At 35.7% G+C, this 22,869-nt stretch overlaps 1 protein-coding gene across 1 annotated transcript; it reads left to right on the plus strand.

Annotated features, from left to right (window-relative positions):
- The first annotated feature begins 7,836 nt into the window (after positions 1–7,836).
- LOC585059 (transducin beta-like protein 2) lies at positions 7,837–22,648 on the plus strand. The gene is made up of 12 exons (XM_030991947.1): positions 7,837–8,095; positions 10,328–10,531; positions 11,518–11,569; positions 11,958–12,020; positions 12,812–12,920; positions 14,102–14,207; positions 15,401–15,487; positions 16,019–16,154; positions 17,254–17,303; positions 18,330–18,512; positions 19,647–19,833; positions 21,253–22,648. The coding sequence occupies exons 1-12, from the start codon at positions 7,951–7,953 to the stop codon at positions 21,308–21,310; spliced, it is 1,380 nt and encodes a 459-aa protein (XP_030847807.1). The 5' UTR covers positions 7,837–7,950; the 3' UTR covers positions 21,311–22,648.
- Positions 22,649–22,869: the final 221 nt, after the last annotated feature.

The following is a 22,869-nucleotide window of genomic DNA, read 5'->3' on the forward strand; positions in this document are numbered from 1 at the left end:
TAATTATCAAGGTAATTTATCAAATATATAACTTATGTACCTTCTGTTGCAACTTATCATTCAGCGTTGATATTACATTTGAAATTTAGACACTTAATTCCAGGGAAAGGATACTGGACATTCAATACATTCTTTATGTCAAGATGATAACTATTGTACAAGTCTCCGTAAAGAATTCTTATTATGGTTGAAACAAACAAATAATATTTTTCCCTGAGTCAGGTGGGATTACCTGAAATACCAAATCCTAAGATACACACAGAAGTATAGTAAACATAAGGCTCGGAAGCTAAAAGCAGAAAGAATAAAATAAGAAAAAGAGGTAAAAACCTTGGAATCAAAGTTACATATGAATTCTGAACTAATTAGAAACTACCAAGAAGCTAAAAAAAAGCTCTTGAAAAATATTATGATCATGTTACGGAAGGCCTTATCGTTCGATCCAAGGCAAACTGGATTGAATATGAGGAAAATGTAATAAATAATTTCTTACACTGGAAAAACAGCGAAAAGAAAATTCTACTATCCGAAAGCTTTCGAAAGAAAGTAATATCATTGAAGATGAACAAAAAAAATTACAAAATATTAAGAATTTCTATACAGAGCTTTATACAAAACAAATGGTAAACACAACAGATGAAAATGCAAATTTGTTTTTGAAAACAAGACGGAGGAAACTCTCCGAAACATCGTCCATTTCATGCGAAGGGCTTCTCACTGAACATGAATGTAAGAAAGTAATATTGGAAATGCATTCCGGAAAGTCACCGGGGAACCACGGACTGTCGAAAGAATTCTATATTACCTTCTGGGATATTGTAAGGGAACCTTTACTTATTTCGTTGAATTATTCTTACCAGGAGGCCGAGCTGTCTACTAGTCAAAAACAAAGTGCTATCTCTTTAATTTGTAAGCCGAACAAAGATAAACGTCTTTTGGAGAGCTATAGGCCAATATCTTTAATTAATGTGGACGCAAACATTATGTTCAAACGTGTTGGCGAATAGAATAATACCAGTTTTAGACAAAATAATTGACACCGATCAATATGCTTTTTTACGTGGGAGGGCAATAGGGGAAGCTATCCTAAATGTACATGATGTTTTCCATTTTCTCTGTACTGAACAAAAAACAGGATTCATTGTTTCAGTAGATTTTAAGAAAGCGTTTGATTCTGAAGACCATGCATGATTTCATGTTTCAATGTTTACATTCGTTTGGTTTTGGAGCATCTTTCATTAAATGGGTAAAAGCTTTGTATACAAATGTAGAAGGTTGTGTTTTAAATAATGGTAAATCTACAGGATATTTCCCGATTACAAGAGGAGTAAGACAGGGAGACCCCCTCTCTCCCTATATGTTTATAATTTGTCTAAAAACACTTGAATTACGCATCAGAAATTCAGTAGATATAAGAGGAATATTATTGTAGTAGGTACGAATGAATTAAAGCTGTCTATGTATGCAGACGATTTTTGCTCTTTTTTATTCAGATGTGAAGTTGCTTAAAGGGCATATGACATCGAAATACAAGTGTATTCCTGTTGGTGTGCAGTCATGCATACATCTCATATTTTGATATGTAAGCTTCTGAATTTGTTTCATAGGTTTTTTAATATTTTTTGAAATATTTGTTTTTCAAACTTGCTAAGCTCCACCCCAAAAACCTCCAGATCTCATTCCCCTTGTGACATCATCTGTCAGTCATCAATGAGCTAACGTGAGAAAGTGGTATCTTTGCCGAAGTCGACCACCTGTTACAATACGTAATACAATAGCAACATACAACTTCCTATGTCAGACATGCTTGTAGCATCACCAGGAAGACAAAGGCAATGATGATGTATTGTACATATGTATGAGAGCATGCAATTCTATTATGAACGTGTGCTAAGCTGGGGAAAATTACATACCATTGTCTATTCTAGAATATTAGTTTAGTCTGACATGTCTGACATAATAACTAAAATGTTGCTATTGTTTGTGTATTTGGTAGATGTTCAGTCATCTGCCAGCGCACAACAATTATATTGGATTCAAAGAATAAAAGAAGCCGATAAACAAGGAGGGTTACAAATGTTTAAATATTATCTTAAAAAGAACGGTGGTTAGTTCCTGTTTAATTGTAACTATAGCCATAAAATGTTAGACAAAAACATTCTTAAAGGGGAAGTCCACCCTGAAATTAAGTTAGTTTTAATAGGAGTAGAAAAATGAGAGAAACAAGTCAGTGAAAGTTTGAGCAAATTCCGATTAGAAATAAGGAAGTTAGGATTTTTGAAGTTGTGATCAATCAAACACAAATTGGCAACTCTATGACGTATCATGCGAGCTCAACATCCATTTGCTCAGTACTAAAAAAATCTAAAATTTTCATTTTCCCTCAAGAAAAATTTCAACCATACATGCACCCTAAATATAATAATTGCAAATATGTTTCTATACTCCCCCTGCAAGGAACAAATAATATATTCCGTCATCAATAACGAAGAAAACATGATTTTATGGAATATTATGCACAAAGCAAATGAAGGAGAGCTCGTATAATAAGTCACAGAGTTGCCAATTTGTATTTGATTGATCACAACTTCAATAATTCATAACTTTCTTATTTTCATTCAGAATTTGCTCAAACTTTCACTCACCTGATTTTCTTATTTTTGGGGGTGGACTTTCCCTTTAAAGGTAATACAAAGTTTTGGGAAATTTTGAAAATTGGGTGGATAGTGAATCTTTACAATTTTGATATATTTGGATGCCCCTATGGATGTATTATAAGCACTAACAAAATTAACCCCTAAAACACTTCTGTTTTCGAGAAAAATTGAATATAAAAATTTACCGGTGCTCCCGGTAAATTTTGGTAAATTTCAAATAGCGCCTACGGCCGTACAATGGAAGCTGCGACCATGAAAATCTCAGAATATGTAGTTGTGATATAAAACTTCCAAACGGGAATAGCTCATCGGTCGATTTTTGTCAAGAAACATTGTTTCATAGCTAAATTGATATATTGACCTTGAGAGGGAGCTATACAACATGAAGAGTTAATTATTTATAATTTCATAACTTTAGACTCGATTTTAACCGGGACAACGATCACAGAATATTGTAGGAACGCATATGCTTCCAATATGTTAATTTGAACCAAATTCATGGCCCCCATACCAAAACTTTGTAATACCTTTAAGCTCTATCGAGCCATTTTAGAAAGATGGAATTCTTTCAATGTGAGAAATAGAGAGGATAGTACGAAATTCCAGATTATTTGGAACAATAGACAATTACAAGTCAATTCAGATATGATTTTGTTTCGAAAACTGTTCATATAAAGAATGGTGTTTTTTAGGGACATCCTCATAGAAGGGGGCAATTTAAAGCAACAAGATGACATGAAAAGGTTATTTGAACTAGATGCAAATGATTACTTTAGGATACAGGGAGTGTACTCTTCGTTATCAAAAATAAATATTCCTAAAAATAGTTTATACAAAACCATTCAAAAATGATATTACTTCCAATATTATTTTACCCCCCGAGTTGATATTTTTGGACAGAATAAAAAGCAAACAAGTTTATGATCTGTTGGTCGCAGAGAAATATAAATGCCCAGTCAGTACGTTTAGACTAAAGAATAGATATGATGTTTCAGATAAAGAATTGTTATTTGCTCGTTCAGGTATCATTTCAACTACATTTGATGTAATTTACAGAGAATTTTAGTTCAAGGTGTTAAATAATATTCTGAATTTGAATTATAAACTGTATAAAATGAAAGTCATTAGTTCCCCATTATGTTCTTTTTGTGATCTAGAAAATGAAACGATTGAACATTTTTTTGGGGAAATGTACAATAGTACAAGATTTTTGGAATCAGCTCGGAAAAGAGCTGACTATGTTTGATTTCTCGATGTTAACCGAGAAAACGGTAATTCTTGGTATATTGTCGAAGGATTATATTCTTTTTAATCATATATTAATAATTGCAAAGAAAACAATTTACCTAAATAGATGCAAATTAGCTAAACCAAATTTTTCGAACTTCATTTCCTTATTAATAAAAATGGAGAGATACATTGCTATACGTAATGAGAAAAAAGCTGCCCACGACAGCAGGTGGCAGGGCATGGCCCAATGGATATCCATTTAAGAAAAGAAAGATTTTTGATATGTTAATACGCTGTATAATGTTCAATGCATTATGTAATCAAATGTTTATTTTCACTAATGTGTGAATCATTTGTCAAATATATCAATATACCTCGAAGTGACCAAAAATTAAAAAAGACAATTTCAATACAACAAAAAGATCCTGTGGATGAGTTTGTGTGTGGAGGGAGGAGGGGTGTTCGCGCGCGCACGCCTGTGTGCGTGTGTGTTGAGCGCATCTATAATTCTGCATCTATCAGCCAGCCGGTGAATAAGCGGGGGGGGGGGGGTGGGGGTGGGGTAAGAGCACTTTTTTCCTTGTTTTTGGTCCAATTTTTGAGGACATATTTAGCAGCGAATCATCCAGCCGGTGAATAAGCGGGGGTGGGGGGGGGGGAGATAGAAGAAAAACTTCTTCTTTTTTTTTGGCTAGGGGGGCCGGGCCGGGCCCGTCGATCCCTCTCCCCCGTGGATCCGCGCCTGAACCTAACCCTGCATAGAGCCTAAATGCGGAAAAAACAGGTTACATCAGCTAATGCCCTAATACTTACCCATGTTTTTTGTTATATGATAGCCCACGAGACCGACGGCCCACGAGACCGCACTTGTAAATAATAAGCCGCAAGCTATCTATCTAGGCTGAATTTCGGCTGCGTATGGTTGACAAATATATTATCTTTTATTTTCCGTTAACAAGACAATTCATGAATAATTATAAAGACCCTAGTGCACATACATTCATCATGCATCTTCTTTATCTTATAAACCATTGTAGCTGTGGAAGTGTATTAATTAATTTGCCTGATGTTAAAGGTGCCCTGTACAAGAATGCTCTTGGCGATAAAGGTTTGTATCTTGTATAATTATGTCTCAATGATCGACAAATTAATTGAAGTACTATGACATTGGCCTGTTTTCTAAAGTCGTGTCTAACTCCTGTTTAACTAAACAGTTGTCTAAGTCCTGTCTAAGTCCCCGTTTAACTTTAGACACGAAGTCGTGTCTAACTTTTTTCGTATTCTGAAGTCGTGTTTAAATAAAGTTAAACACGAAGTCCTGTCTAAGTCCTGTTTAACTTTAGACAACTGCGAGGGGTTGTTAAGTCGTGATAAAGGGCGCGATTCTGCTGCTTTTCAACGTCGAAGGTTCACTCTACTTGCTGACCCCGAACTTGCGGGGGAGAACGATGGTACGTGCATCCTCTAAAATTTGAAATACGTTTTGCAGGATTTTTTTTCGTGTAGCCTAATTTTTTTTCTCGATAATATTAACTATTCTTATCTACTGGTGACATCTTGGAAATTCCATAATCTATAATAAACTAACCATTCTGTTGTTTTCTGCTTCTGCAACGTATCCTCTGTCTCACTATTAAACAATGTTTTTGAGATATTAATATTTTATCAACACTATAAGATATCTGACATCTGATAGAAAACCAACTTCCTCACTTTGAGGCATGGAAATGGAAATGAGTTGGATTGTAATGGGAACAAATCTTGCAATCTTTGTCAGTTATCAAACTAATATGGGTTCTCCTAATAATCAGCCCCCTACCAATATTTTACGGGCTACATAAGAAAGCAATCTGCGTGATTTTGCGTTGTCTTGACTTTTCTGCAATCGACGTCTGAATTGGGGCAGATGAATTTAAGCATGATACAAAATTGTATTTTAATATCAATCTTTTTGCTAAGTTAAAGACGAATTCTTTCTGCATTTAAAGTAGCCAATATCCCCGAGAAAAGAAAAATTATTCGAAGAGGTTTGTTCGCATTTTTTCTTAAATTCTGCTGGGTACATTTAAAAATTCAATTTATCAAGTCTTCGTCACAATAAAATTACCTAATTAATGATTTTATGACTTTTCCAGAATAATGAAAAGAAATTAATTCATTATAAGATTTCATATTTTGTTTTAATCCCAAGTTTTCATTTATGTATAACCGAGTAATGTGGTCGTATAGTATACCTGTGGTAGTTTTACCAGACTTTGCAGGCCTGAGAATTGTGAGATCATGATAAAACATGTTGGATTTTATAACTTTCCTTTTGAAATAAGCCTAGTTTCGACTCACAAATTTCAGCTAAAACTAGAACTTTCAAAACAGATTTGTAGCACCTGAAAAAGATTACTTGTATGGAAAAATATGTTGGAACTATAGATAATCTTAATTATTTTACTCGTGCGTGATTATTATAAGATACATTGAGCCGATTTACCTTTTTCCTCAATATTTTGAAATATGATTTCTGAATCATCAGAATAGATTTTGACTGAAAATGAAATGTTCACAATTGGTTTTTAAATAATTTAATCGATATTTCAGAGAGAGTGGGGTGTTCGTTTAACTTCATTTACGGAGCTATACCCGAGGGAACCTATCATTTGACGATTTAAACATAAAATTAGCAAGGTCTTTCTTTACTTTTACATTCAAACAATCATACAGGGTGAGTCTGAAAAAATGTCCAACTTTTTAAAAGTTGTATTGTTTGAAGCATGAATATTTAATCATGGGTTTCATGATTTGTCTTGATAGAGTTATCCTCCTATACATTTAGGTACCATTTTCATTTGAATCTCTGCATGCATAACTGAACATCGGACAATCTTTATAAGACTGCCAGATCTCACTTTATGTACACTTCTAATGCAACAATCTTACGATATTATATCAACTAGCATTTGTTTTGTATTTAACAATTAGCGCAGTGTAAGTTAATCGGTTTAGGGAGAGCCTTAATCTTCGTTAATAATAATACGAATAATATTTAGCTTTTATATAGCGCTTAATACAAATGTCTCTAAGCGCCTTACTATAATTATCAGGCGCGGATCTACGGGGGGGGTTTAGGGGGTTTAAACCCCCCCCCCCCCCCCTTGGGCGGCCCAGAAAAAAAAAAAAAAAAAAAAAAAAGGGAAAAAAAAGAAAAAAAGAAAGAAAAAAAGAAAGAAAAAAGAACGCACGCTGGAGAGAAACCCTTTCAAGTGCAAATATTGTGAGAAGATATTCAACTCATCTGGTAACTTAACCAAACACATGATAACTCTGGATATAACTGTGTATTAAACTGTTACTTGATTTAAAAAGACGTTATCATGCACTGCTTTTTATGGTCTCCATTGTGTTAATAGATGCCAGGAAAACATCACTTACGGGGTTCAAATAAACACCCCCAAAAAAATCGGCTCGCCGCTTCGCGGCTCGTGGACGATGCTCTGCATCGTCATTATTTTGGTCAAACCCCCCCCTTAGCAAAAAGCTAGATCCGCCCCTGATTATACCCCGGTCATTGGATACAGCTAGTGCATGCTTGCCCGCACACAATGTGTGCACAATCTCCACTCCCTATAATCATATAGTTGCATTTGTTTGTGGTCCTTTGATGAAGCAAGCAAGTATCGCCAGCATAAAGTGACAGTTTACAATGTCTAATTACTTTAGATACCCCCCCCCCCCCCAAAAAAAAAGGGGGGGCGGGAGCAACGCCTACTTGGCTAGATCTGTCGCTTATTATCTTTTTATTTTTAATGAAAAGGTATTAAGCCATTTCCTTAAACTATGCTTATCATGATAATAATATCAGCGCCTTGGTAATTATGACAGGTGCATGATGCAAATTCACATGATAGGGCTGTAATCATCTAAACATGACATTGCCCATGCATTGAGCAATCTAGTGTGTACAGTATTATACGGCGATCGAAGCTCAATATTTATTGTGCGACGTGTAATTTTTGAGCCCGCGAGATTTCATTCATTCCCAATCACCATTCTGCTACGCGTAATTCTGAAAATGGCTGATCAAGAAATGATGGAGAAAGGTGCCAGTGCACCCTTTTCTGTGGTTATAATAACGTTATCTCTCGGAGCTGTAATCCTCCTTTTAATGATCGTCTGTGGAGCAGGCAGGGGCAAACCAGAAGAAGAAGAAGAAACCGGTGAGTAGAACATTTTCATTCACTTCAGCCCCACCTATTATGAATGATGTAAGTCGATGATTCTACATCTACATTTTTTAATGAAGACATTCTTGATTCATTCATCATGTTTATGCTACCATGCCAGTCATGCCAGCCGTCTCTAGATTCTTGAACCATGTTTTGTACTAAATGCAACCAAATAGTATTCAACTAGAATAGTATTGTGAACATTGAGGTTAAAAAGATGCAAAACTTAGGAATAGGTCTAGATCTAGATCTAGAAAAGATGAAGACAAAAAAGTGATTTGTAATATTTTTGTTCACCCTAGATCTAGGCCTAGCTTAGACCGAATTTTACCGTCTCTTTCGTTCGTTAAGCCTCTTATTTGGGTAGGGTCGGCTCTAGAGAGCTGACCCTACGAGAGCCGACCCTACCCAAATAGGAGGCTTAACGAACAAAAGAGATGGAAAATTCGGTCTAGCCTCTAGGCCTAGCTAGACCGAATTTTCCGTCTCTTTCGTTCGTTAGCCTCTTATTGGGGTAGGGTCGGCCGGCTCTCTCTTTAGAGACGGAAACCGTCTATAACATTCCCTTGATAACGCCACGGCCATTTCAGGTCGTAGCGTTTTGCCCCCAAAATCCCCCAAAATGTCATTTTACCTCGTGCATTTTATATTGTAAATTAGGCCTAGGCTATAATAAATCAGTTCCACTTACCAACTTGACTGAAATAATCAGTTTAATAGTCCCTTTTTAGGAATTTATGGGTCAAAATCGAAATCCATGTTGAAAAAGATTTTCAAAATGGATTTCGATTTTGACCCATAAATTCCTAAAAAGGGACTATTAAACTGATTATTTCAGTCAAGTTGGTAAGTGGAACTGATTTATTATAGCCTAGGCCTAATTTACAATATAAAATGCACGAGGTAAAATGACATTTTGGGGGATTTTGGGGGCAAAACGCTACGACCTGAAATGGCCGTGGCGTTATCAAGGGAATGTGTATAGACGGTTTCCGTCTCTAAAGAGAGAGCCGACCCTACCCCAATAAGAGGCTAACGAACGAAAGAGACGGAAAATTCGGTCTAAGGCCTAGCTAGCCTATAGTATAATCGTCTGGTTAAAGGAGAGAGGAAGACCACCCCGGGTTAATTTTACTTTCATTAAAGCAGAAAATTTGAGATTAATGGTTTGGTGAAAGTATTCTAGACATAGACTAGCTCTATGAGTAGACCCTATGATATGCAGATTTAAAAATTAGAAAGTTGTAAATCAAAAGATTGATTCTAAGTTGCAATCCATCAAAAACATAATTGCAACAATGATTTACTGTACATGCACCTCTCCCATTTGCTAATATTTGATATGCATTAAAAATATTGTTAATTTCTCTGAACAAATAATGTAATTTCCCTGTACTTGATATGATTATTGCACTTATGGTTTTACAGAACCCCTTTCGATATATAGACTTCTAGTTCTAGGTCTATTCTTTTATCAACAACAAAGAAAATCCAAATTTATTAAATTATCATTCCTAAGCAAATGGAAGAGGCATTGAAATGGTAAGTTTCATAGAATTAAAACTTGCCAATTTGCATTTAATTTTAATTGATTACATTACAATTTTAGATTTTACCATAGGATTTCCCTTGAGCTTTGACTGACCATATTTCCTGTTTTAATCATTACCAAGCATCACTTGAGTTAAAGGTAAAGATCAGTTCTGGTCATGCGATTGAAAGAAACGTGGAATCGATCAGAAAAGATTGATTATATAGCATATAAGTATTGGTGTGTACTGCAAGGTTCTGGAATCATCAAAATGATAAGACATTTGGCCCAGTCTTGATAAAATTACAAGCATTGTACACATAAAGATGTATATGGGACTAAGGAACACGTGCATGATATCTATCAGGTCCAAATAGATATAATAATTTACCAAATATATCAATCAGTAGGCGGTTTCCCGGCAAAATTTGTATCATCACGTATTAGTCAAAACATATTTGTTCATATGACTGGTAATAAGAGCTTCCATTTCATTTTTTGAGGGGGGGGGGGGCATTTCCAAAACTGGCCTTTACCTTTAAATCTAATGAGAAGGTGTCCAGATATTTTATCCCCAGAGACTTTTGGGAGTGAAGAAAAGCACCTAGAATGTGAAACACATGTACATGTACCGGTAATGCAATGCAATAGAAATGACATGCCAGATCCTCCTCATGTATTCTTTTCTCCAGAGACAAACGACAAGAAAACCAAAGAGAAGAAATCCAACCAAGCGAACAAAAAACAAACCAAGTCTGTGACCCATGGCAACAAGAAGTCCTCTCAGAAGGCCTTCACCCATCCTCTCTTGGCCTCCTCACTCAAGGAGCACAGCCACAATGTACTGGATCTGGATTTCAGTATCAATGGAAAATATGTTGCGTCTTGCTCAGAAGGTATGCTATCTACATGCTAAGGCCTAAAAAAAGAAAATGTTGTATCTTGTATTGCCCTTTGTGATTGACCTAAAAAAATCTTGAAATCTATGGTCGGTTTAAAAAGAAAAAAAAAAATCTGTTTTTTAGAGAACAAAAAGTATTAAGCATTTAAATATCTGCCTTAAGAGGGAGGGAGAAAAAAAAAATTAAAGTAAAAATAAAAAAGAAATAAAAGATTTCCGATCGAGCGTCCCATGTTTTGGCACCTAAAGGGTGATACAACATCTTTTTGTTTTTAGACCTAATGTAACCAAAACATTTTAGGTGTTTGAAACTATTACAGATTTCAAGAGAGGTCTTGATGCGAGAAAATTTTATGCCTTCAATACTAAGGAATCACAGCCCTAGTTGTGTGCAAATTGTGAAGTGTTTGTACTCCAAAGACAGCCTTCGTCAAAACTTTGCTATATTTTTCGAGATTTGAGAATCCCAAAATTTGCATGTAGAAGTCTTTTTTCAGGGAGTCCTTTGTGTCCATTTCTGGTGATGGGAATTTGCACCTCATAAGAGTTGTAATAAGATTTTTTTAAAGTAGTATTTGATAACTACAGCGTGAGATTGTGAGAAGTGAGATTTTGTCTCTGGGCCTAAATCACAGGTGTTGATGTACAGTATACATGTACATGCACATAAGTTGGGTGCACATTGGAATAGTTTTGAGGATTAGAGCTTTAAACCAAATCGCAGTGTTTGGATTTCTACCCCCCCCCCCCCCACACCCACATACACGTCATACTTTTCTAACCCACACCCTCACTGACTCCCACTTGATGCCTTCCCCAGCTCAATTTCAGAAACTTTACAACCATTTCACATGATGTTATTGCTAAACACGTTTTGACACTATTAGCCATTCGACTGATTTGGGCAATGTAATTTCTTTTCTCAAAATCTGCGTACTGTTGTACTAATTTTAATGATTCTTATTTATTCACATTCAACAGATCGGACTGTGCGTGTCTGGAGTGTGAAAGAATTCAAAGAGAAAGAACACAAGTGAGTTAAATGTGACATAATGTATGTAACCAAAAATAAAAAGTACCTTAAACATAATTGAGTTATCAACGCTACATATTTGCACGTTATTGTATTATGATTTGTAACCTCATGACCCTGTTAGACAATGAGTGTATCTTTACAATCAATTTAGTAAATTTGTCTGGTAAAGAAAAACGGAATTTATTGAATGAAACAATCAGTTGTAGCAAGATTGGGGATACAAACAAATTTTGCAGTTGATTTCTGCAGTCAATTTGCATTATATTGCAGGGCCGAGTATTATTTCACCCCTCAGGGCCCTTACTGTGAAAACAATAGAAAATTAATCAGTAATTTTTGTCAAACAGCACAAGTATCTATAATTCACATGTCTCTTCTTTTGCAGATGTGTACGAGGGAATGTGGAGTACGATCATGCGACAAACATCAAATTCAGCCCGGATTGCAAGTGAGTAAATCTCTTTAATTTATGGCATTTCTTCCAGCAACAACACTTCTTTCATGTTTTAATTTTCGGATGAAAGTCAATTTTCTATCTTCAACCCGTGAACCCAACAGTATACATGTAGCTGATCTTCAACCTAACTTAAAGTCCAGTTGCAACTCAAACCCTCACTCTATATCTTTCATAAAATAAATCCCAGAGCAAGTATACCGCTGGAGCTAGTGTCAAATCATACAATCCATACATGCGAGGTCAGAAAATGCAATATTGTAAGCCACAATAATAATGATCTCACCGACAAATAGCCCCACCTAATCCATGTCATCAAAGTGCCAATAGAGGTATTTATAGTTTTATTTTTAATCTTTTTTTTTTAGAGAAAAAAATGTATAAAAGCAAACCAAACTGAGAAATATCAGCCCAAAGAGGGAGAGAAAAAAAGGGAAAAAACACAGATTTCTGACTGACCGACCCATGTATTGGCACCCAAAGAGCATTACAACATCTTTTTTTAGGCCTTATTGGGAAGTGAAAGTGAAAGATTCCTAAGTGTAGATCCTTGCTGCTTCTTAATGTATATAACAAGGACTAAAGAATATCAGTTTGATTGATTTAAATGGACTTTTAAAAACATTGTAGAAAATTTATTCACTAAATGTGATGAAGTCTATAAATATTCTAACACTTTCGTGAGTTACAATAGTGTATGACATCTTTATGGACCCTAGTTTTTGGCAGAAGGAGGGCAGGTACTCACAGTCTTCAAACCCTATTCTTTGTTTATTCTTTCTCAGGTCTTTCATCACAAGCACCGCCAATGGTAACTGCATCCGGGTTTTCAAACTCGGTAAAAGAGAAGACAGCTCAGCGGTACAGGTCACTCCCGTTCTGGATTTTCCTAAGGTAAAACATAGGACCTAAAATTGGCAAAGATCTTCCATCATCTTGTGACTGGATTCCTAAAATATTTTTTTAATTTATTTTAAATACTTAATCAAGGAGTGAAATTTACTTCATTTAAAAATGTTTGTTGGCAAATATGACACCTTTCAAACCTTGAGAAGAATGCATAAGAAACAAACTTTATTTTTTTAAGACATTACACACATATTGACTTGTAGGATGTGTAATATATCATTCTTCGGACTGGTGAATGGAGTTAAAATTCCAAGAAATGCGATCCGCTGAGGGGAAATATGATATAGAGGGGAAATATAAACTCCCTTGCCAACCAAAAAATGTATGTTACACCCCATCCAGTGAATATCTATTATATTAGATAGCCTTGATTGCTCTTTGTTATACCAAATTAAGGGTAATTGCGAACTGATGCCTCATTTTCTTTTCGAGCCTCTAGGTTTGCGCATCAAATGTGCACAGCTATGACATTGCAAGCAATGAGTACACCCTACAGCGCTCAGGATTGCTTGGAAACAGTATTACACAAATGTTAACGCATTAAACAAGGTGGTCAATATAACATCAAAAAATGACCTGGAGTGAAATATGCCCATTGCTATCCTTGCTATCTATATCATGTTACGAGTTTGACCTATCGCAACTTTGTATCTGTAAGGGCTATCTAATACTTCTTATTACTTGAATGGATATATGGTGGTCAGGTTTAGTTAAAAATCTCCACAGAATTTGATTAGAATAGATATTTGTAAAGCTAGCTCAGCCACAGGATGAAAATTTTAAATTAATTTTATCTTTAATAAAGTACATGTTCCTTTCATGTTTTGGTTTAGAATCAACTTCGATTCCACCACATTCTCCTAATATGTCCATTCTGATAACAATTTTTAACAAAGTAAGTTTGTTTGATTATTCCTCTGAAATCTCCTGTGTTCTATTGTTCTCTCTCCAGTGATCAGGTCTCAAATTTTCAATATTATGAACAAATTGTGTGTACATGTAATTTTACTCTTCTGTTGCTATAACAATTTTTAACAAAGTAATTTTGTTTGATTATTATGCTGAATTCTCCTGTGGTCTATCGTTCTCTCTCCAGTGATCAGGTTTCAAATTTTCAATTTTATGAACAAATGAGTGTACATGTAATTTTACTCTTTGCCTCACAGAGTCGTGATCAAGATATCTTGAGCATTGGAGTAGGGTCTAATGCATCAGGTAGCTTCATCATGGTAGCTTACACAGATACCACCATACAGATCTGGAATACCAAAGGTAATATTATACACAACACAGCAGTATATAGAGCATTTAAAGCCCATCTGCTCTAGTTTGGCCAGAGGGATTAGACCTCCCTGCAAGGTCACTGACAAGTGGTTATCTCATCAAATAAGCTCTCAATTAACATAAGAAAAAGAGGATTGTGGGGGACCTACATGTATGGCCATCGCTGAGGCATTGTTTGCTATATAGAGGGCGCAAGTAGCTGTAAGTAGTGCAGCGGGGCTTTAAACCAAACAGAGCTCCATTTTTTTTCTTTGTTTGCCTTATTACCCTACCATGAAACCCTACTACTTATTGTAGCAACATATCCAGTAATTTTTTTTAATACTGTTGTCTGCATAGTGGCATCTTGGAAATTCTCTGATTAAGCTAGCAGGAAACGGGTCGATTATGACGATACTTGTATGAAGCTTCAGGGAATGAGAGAATTCAAAAGTCAACTGATTAAAGGTAATGCAAAGTTTTGGGAAATTTTGAAAATTGGATGGATAATAATTCTTAAAAATGTTGATATATTTGGATGTCCCTGTGGATGTATTATAAATGCTAGAAAATTTAGCCCCTAAAACACTTCTGTTTTCGAGAAATTGAATAATCAAAAGTTTACCGGTACTCCCGGTAAATTTCAAATATTTCGAATAGCGCCTATAAGGCCATTCCATGGTAGCTGCGACCGTGAAACTCTCAGAATATGTAGTTCCGATATATAATTTCCAAACAGGATAAGCAAATCAGTAGATTGTAGTCAAGAAACATTGTTTTAAAGCTAAAGTAATATCAGTCTTGAGAAGGCGCTATACAACATAAAGAGTTTATTATTAAACAATTTCATCACTTTAGACTCGATTCCAACCGCGACAACGATCATTGAATATCGTAAAATGGCATATGCTTCCAATATGTTCATTTGAACCAAATTCATGACCCCATACCAAAACTTTGTATTAACTTTAAATATAATAGTTGGAGCAAATCATTTCTACATTCTCTTTCTTCAGAAAATCAGCAAATTGTATCTATAATAAAAGTTATCCATAATAAAATTTGCAGACGAAGACAGAGAGCTGACCAAGTGAAAGTGCTGCTAGACCGACTCACATTATAAAGTCATAAAAATCAACCAATTATATCTTTATTTGCTCAATAGCTGTAATATCTGCAATATTTTGTTTCATTACGTTCAGGTGAAGTGCTGGCGTCTGTGGATACCCATCATATGAACAACAACTATGCAGCTGTCTCTCCGTGTGGCCGATTTGTTGCATCATGTGGTAAGTTCTGTTTAAGAATCAAAACAGAAAGTAAGATTCCATGTGAACATTCTATCAGTGCTATTTTTAATCTAGACTTGCTGAGGTGGGGGGGGGGGGGGATTAACAGAGAGAGAGAGAGAGAGAGTACTTTAATAGATAGTACAGAGAAAGGGGCAGAAATTAAAAAGAGGGAGAGAGAGAGAGCAAGGGAAAGGATGATAAAATAAATGATCATACATCATTGTCAATTTCCCTTTGTGATTTTCATTCAGTTCATTGCTTCATTTTAAGAAAAATGGTTTTATAAATTGTAATTTTTGTTCTGGTTGTTTTATATGACAACGAATTAGTACATGAATTGATTTGGATGTAAGTGCAGGTACCAGTAAGTTTTAAGTTAATAGTGAAATACTGGTTTATCAATAAAGATATATATATATATATATGTATAATCATGAACCTTATCCACAGTACAAAATGTATAGAACTTGACCATGCACTCATGCAGTTTTGCTTGAAATTAATCTTTCATCTTGCTCTTCCTTTCAGGCTTCACACCTGACGTCAAGGTCTGGGAGGTGGTGTTTTCCAAGGCGGGTGAGTTCGGTGAGGTCAGGAGGGCAATGGAGTTGAAAGGTCACAAGGCAAGCGTCTACAGTTTTTCCTTTAACCTCGACTCGTCAAGGTGAGATTTTGGGTCTTTTTTTAATGTTTTGTGAGACCATTGTAATGTCATGAGATACAAACAGTGCTTAGTAGAGAAGGCAGATAAATTGGTGTTCAACACTGGTGGGGGGGGGGGGGGGGGGGGGGGGGGGGGGGGGGGGGAGGGGGGGGGGGTGAGTTCAGTGAGGTCAGAAGGGCAAGGGAGTTAAAAGGTCACAAGGCAAGCGTCTACTGCTCTTCCTCTAACCACGATTCGTTAAGGTGAGAACCATGTATTTATTAAGGCAAGACAGAAATGCTTAAGAATCAAAATGGCATAATGTGTTTGGTACTATTAGTGGATGTGTAATTTGGGGGCAGGGTCTTTATTTCAATGTTTAGTGAAATGATTGTAATGTCTCCATGTACTGGCAATATTTAGGGCATTTGGGAATTGATAGAAGTACTTGTTTTCAGTATTTTTAACAGCATTTCTTTTATACGAAATTTGATAAGTTTCATATTGCATTACTGGTATTTAGATCCTGTATCAGGTATTATTTGTGAAGTTCCCATTCCCTCAGTTGATTTCCAGCCCTTATAATACTAAATTGTTTCAGTGAACGTTGGCAGCTATATCATCATAACCTAGCTATCCTGGAAATCATGAAAAACCTGGAATATAATTTCCCTTTAATATGCAGTCAGGAAAAAAAATCAGAAGATTCCATAAGTCCAAAAGAATGCCGTCAGTCTCTTATACATGTTTGCTTATCCCAACAGTGTATCTGACTTAAAAGCCCCACTGCACTACTTATAGCTACTTTGGCCCTCTATATAGCAAACAATGCCTAATCGGTGCGTATTGATCCCCCATGATCCCCTTTTTCTTATGTTAATTGAGAGCTGATTTGATGAGATAACCACCTGTCAGTGACCTTGCAGGGAGGTCTAATCCCCCTGGCCAAACTAGTGCAGACGGGCTTTAAACTGGAAGTACGGTAGATTGAAATAATGCCAATCTAGGAATTTTGAAACTTCATCAGGGTAAAATAATCATGGATTATATTTTCATGAACCCCATCTCAAGTTTCACCTAAATTTGTGTTGTTTTATTTGTGTGATTATCTTTCATCCAGGATGGCCACAGTGTCTAAGGATGGGACATGGAAACTATGGGATACGGATGGTAAGATTCAATAGATTCTTCCTTAAAAGGATTGGGTAACTTTGTCTCAGTTTCTGAAACAAAATCCTGGATTTAGCTCATGCTGCAATGATAATTATAAATCTTTAGGTCAGTCAGGAACCCAATGACTTTTACAAGCCGATTGCCTGTCTGAATATCAAGATGTTTATGATTGGAAATCAAAATAAATCAAAATCAAAACGGTTTTCATAATACTATTGGGAAAAATGAGTATGGTAAAATCGGTCAATCAAAATTTTGTACTCTTTTGAGGCACTTCATGATCATTTTGAAGGGCAATTTTGTTCGGGCTTCAATATTACACCATATCACAGACGCTGGTAACACGTAGGGCCATGCATCTCAGGTTAAACATTATTAAACGATGCCTTTAATGGATGGAACACGTTTTTTTTTACATTGTCACAGTTGAATTATGTAAGCAATGTAGGCAACATAATAGGAGAATTATAACAAACCAAAACAAAGAATGTGTAATTTTATGGCTCTGTTGATGGCCCTGTAGTTGGGTACTAAATGTATGCCTCATAGAGGGAGTAAACGAATTACCATGCTTTATTTTCTCTCATTGCATTTGTATCTTTTTGTTTCTCATGCAAGATTGTTGTTGTCTCTTTTTTCTCTTAATCATTCTTAAATACCGTACACAACTATCATGTTTGTTATCCTTCAAATTTCCATTTTCCTTTTTTAATATATATGCATGTAAATATACATATTCTTTTTTGTTGTATTCTTCCTCCTAAATTCCTCTGTCCTCTCTTTCTCCTCCACCGTTTCATTGTTCTGCTGTTTTGTTCGCCTTCCTCATCATCTTTTATTTCTCTTCACTCTTTCATTTGTTCTTTCTATTTCTTTCTCTCCCTCCTCCATCCTTCCCCCTCTCTCTCTCCCTGCTCCATCCCTCCCCCTCTCTCTCTCCCTTTTCCTATCTCTCTCACTCTCTTTATCATTCATTTCCCTATCCCATCTCCTTCCTGTCTCCTATCTCCTTCTCGAATCTAGTCGAGTATGCCAAGCAGCAGGACCCGTACCTGCTACTGACCGGTCAGTACCCCCACTCCGGCCCCTGTCTCATCGCTCTGTCCCCTGATGCTTACAGCGTAGCCATCGCACAGGGCACGGAGATCTGGCTGTACAGCGCCAACGCCAAACAGGAGGAGGAACACTTCCAAGATGTGCACTCACGTGAGTCCATTATTTCATTAATTCATTGTATTGTATTTATTTATTTATTCACAGTAAAAAAAATCACATTCGGTCAAAACAGACTGCTTTTCAGCGAGTTCATGCACATTGTAAAAAAAAAAGAAAAGAATTTTAATCTACACAATAACATTGAGAAACAAATAAAGAACAAATTCAAATATATCTACAAGCTTCATCTTTACATCAAAAAGGAAATCCAAACTTGATAGCAAGTTACAATTTTTAGGAAAGTAGAAAATATGGTAAGATAGTTTGAAGTTCAATATAGTATGAGTGATGTCATTTGAGTGATATATTTTGCTTGAGAAAATAAGGACAGAATTGCTTTGTGTGAAACATTTTGATGTTGTTGTTGTTGCATTTTTTTGGGGGGGAGGGAGTTCTAATCTCATTTTATATGTACCGGGTAATCATATAGTGATATCTGTATTAGCATCTTGTCTACCCATGGTATTGAACATTTTATGGATTTATGAGGTAATTGTGGCAACTAAGGAGTTAATTGTAGCATCAAATGTTATCATTACAAAATTCTGTTGGTAATACTCTTTGCATGGAAAAATAGAATAACTTTTTGCTTATTTTTTAAAGGCCTTTTAACTTTGAAGAATTGTCAAATGTTCATCCATGACTTAACCGATTTAGGAAATCAAACCCTATTTTATAATAATAATAATATTGGATATTTATATAGTGCATATATCCAACATGCAAGGTACTCAAGGCGCTCCAATATTATCCAGCTCTGCTAGGCAGCCGATTTCGGCGCTCACAGCATTCAAGGAATTCCTTCCTACTGGTGCCCATTTAACACCTGGGTGGCACATGTAGATTAATGTCTTGCCAAAGGACGTTAGTGCTGCGGTGGGACTTGAACCGTGGACCCTGTGATCCACAGTCTGACAAATTATCCACAAGACCACAACTCCTCCATTTTATCAGCCGAATGGTCTCATCAATTTTTTTTACATTTATGCATTCAATCAATGACTTCTCATCCCACATATGATCAATACAAGGACCATTTAGTTCCCACAAGCAAAGGGTCAAACGAAAAGGGAAAAAAAATTCCCATTCAATCCATTATTCCTTCCTTCCCTAATGAAAACACAGAGAGGATATGCAAGCTAGGCTTCGACCCCAGCGGGAAGTACCTGGTGTCAACCGGAGACCGCTTCATCAGGATCTTCCACAACATCATCGGCCTGAGGGCGCTTGTCAGCGATCTAGAAGCAAAACTGAAGAAGACGTCATCGGGAGCCATGAAGGAGAGACTGAACTACCAGATTAAGTCTACCAGGTACGTGATAGTTATTCTGATATGTATGTTTGATAAGGCAGTTCAAAAATACAACCAGTTGCAAACCTGACAAAGAAGCAAACGGATGATTTCTCTAGATAATAATAATAATAATAATAATACTCAGCTTTTATATAGCGCGGATTACAATAAAGTCTCTAAGCGCTTCTAACTTGAAGATTATTACCCCGGCTTTAGCTGTGCTGCCATTTCAAGGAGTTAATTCCTGCCAGGTACCCATTTACATCACCTGGGTGGAGAGTGGCAAATGTATATCAATGTCTTGGCAAAGGACATTACTGCCGCGGCAGGACTTCAACCGCGGACCTCGTGATCCACAGTCCAGTGAGATATCCACTCGACCATGACACCTCTGTTGTGATCTATATCTTGAAGGGCAATCCAACCCTTGTAATAAGTTCATTTATATGAAAGCAGAAAAATAATGTTACCAGAATGGCGGAAGTTTGAAATAAATTGGACCAACAATAGGAAAGTTATGAATGTTTGAAATACGAGATCACTAAGTCAATGCGTATCTCATATTAGCAGTTTGGTCAGTGGATTATGGCGTAAGCCTGGATGACTCTCCCATTTGTCATGTACAAAAATATAAATAATTTCTGTTTTCTCTTAAATGCCTTCACCCTTGGGGCACTACTCAGAATATATTATGAATAGCGTATTAGTATAGGTACTCTAAAGAGAAAAGACCCTCCTCAGTCATACATTTTTGATAAAACGAAAATGTTGTCATTTTGTGTGTTCAAACAAATGGGAAAGTGGTCTGCCACTATGACATAGAGACACTAACGATACTATATTGAATACATTTTTCAAAAATTTTCTCATATTGTGTCCGATTTTACTCAAATTTTCACCAGTCTACCTCTCTGGTTTTTCTGATCTCCTCTGAAGTAGTTTGCTATCAATATTTGGATTTCCCTTAGTATTGTTTTTGTAAATGTAAATTTTGTAAAAGTCTGTGATGGTCAAAGTATGCATGTAATTCACTGTTTGATTTTGCTGAATAAAAGGCATGGGTTTCACCATCTCAATGTAAGAAAAAATATCAGTTGTACCTATTATCAGCTACTTTGAATGTCTTGAAAGAATAAAAGTGCAACAGTTGCTCATGATCACTATTGGGTTCATATTTTTAAGTTTACGAAGTTAGATAAATTTTTTACACCAATACAAATTATGAATACATACTTTTTTTTGTAATAACTTTTCTGTAAACATTGCTGTAACACACATTATAATATTGACAACATTCTCTCTTCCTTATTCCATGACTATGATTGTTCTCAAGATTTATGTTAAATGATACATTGTTTTCCTTTATCACCCAAATGGTTTTTCCATATTTACATTCTAAATGTATCCCCTTATTTATGTGTGTTTTTCTTCAAACAGTGAGGACATTGATGCCATACTGAATGTATCACCAACCCCTACTCCGCCTGCAACGTGACACAGACATACCAAAGGGGAATCCCCCGTAGATCATAGTGAGGTCATCAGGGAATTCCCCTCCCAGCAGGTGCCTAGCTTCACTGGCTTTCATTACATTCTGTGAAAGTTAACTTCTAGTTTTATTTGAGATGTTGACTTTAGATATATTTAGTTTTAGGGTCTTGGCCAAGTTATAGTATAGAGTTAGGGTAGTATTAGGTAGTGTTAATACAATTTATAGATGATCTGGGAATCTGAAGGGTAGGGGGGTTATGAGTTGTAAGTGAACAAAAACTGGTTGCTTACTTACAAGCATAAGCATGCTTTCTTACCAGTCAGGAAAAACAAACCATCAAACCAAACAACATGCAAATCCCCCAAAGGACTTGGACATGTTACATGATTTCAGACTTGTTCAAGTGTTTAAAGGTTTAATTGTTATTTGGCATTTACAGGACCACAAGAGAGCATCTATGAGAGATTGATATATTCTCATTAAGCTTTCAAATTCGATCATGTTTGTTGCAATGTTGTTTTCCAGGCTACATTGGCCTAAAACCTTTAGCTTCTTGTATTAATGTGTTTTTGAAGATTGCTTTTATCTGCTTTGTTTAAATTAAGAGCAGAAAATTTGAATTCATGATGTATGGTTCATGTTTAAAATGCTTTCCAACATGTTTGGTTCGTCTTGTATTTATTTCTAGAACAAGGCCACGTCATAATTAATATTATGTTTCTCATAAATTGTAGTAATATGGTAATAACATTTAACCAAATGAATGACAGATTCCAACTTCTTGGTTAGGTCATGTTGAGAGTTAAAAGGGCATAACTTGTATATTTTTATACAGACTTAACAAGATTCTGGCTATCAACCAACAATTTCTCTTTTTGGTTAGGAGTTGCAGTTGAGTTCTTAAAAGAACTCTGGCTTGTCTCTGAATCTTCTGAATGGAAAACCACTACTTCCACATTGTCTGTCTGTATGCTCATTCACCAAACCCCTCTAATTACATCTTGTGGCTCTTGTTCTTTAGCAATCAAAAGAGAGAATATTCAAATGAATTTTGACTTTCAAAGAAAGTAACCACATGATTGTATAACTTTAAATTGATTCTTTTTATGAGACCATTTTACTATCTATTATCCCATTTTAATAAATAAATTTGCAATTGGATATCTTAATTTTATGAATTATTTACTTTTCATTTTAATTTAATGACAGTGCTTGAGTTCTGTGTATTTTATTGTTGGCATATTTCATTATTTCTATTTGAGGGTTACTGCTGTACCTCCCTACATGCTGTTGTAATAATCAAAAGATTTAATGTTCAATATGTTTTGTTTCACAAGGTAACACTCTCTGTTCTGACTCTACACAGTTGCTTTATTTTCATTGTCAAATTTAAATTCTTTTTTTTTAATTTTTTTTTTAAATGTCATTTTATTGCCAGTAATGAAATAAAAATATTGTTTCAATTTAATTTTTCAGTGTTGAATCGTGTGTCTGGAAGTGGAGTAAACAAGAATGATGTAGTAGTAGCTAAGGGCATACAGATATAACGCTCTTATATACCA

This window comes from Strongylocentrotus purpuratus, unplaced genomic scaffold, assembly GCF_000002235.5.
Source record: "Strongylocentrotus purpuratus isolate Spur 01 unplaced genomic scaffold, Spur_5.0 spur5_scaffold_2, whole genome shotgun sequence".
Lineage (NCBI taxonomy): Eukaryota > Metazoa > Echinodermata > Echinoidea > Camarodonta > Strongylocentrotidae > Strongylocentrotus > Strongylocentrotus purpuratus.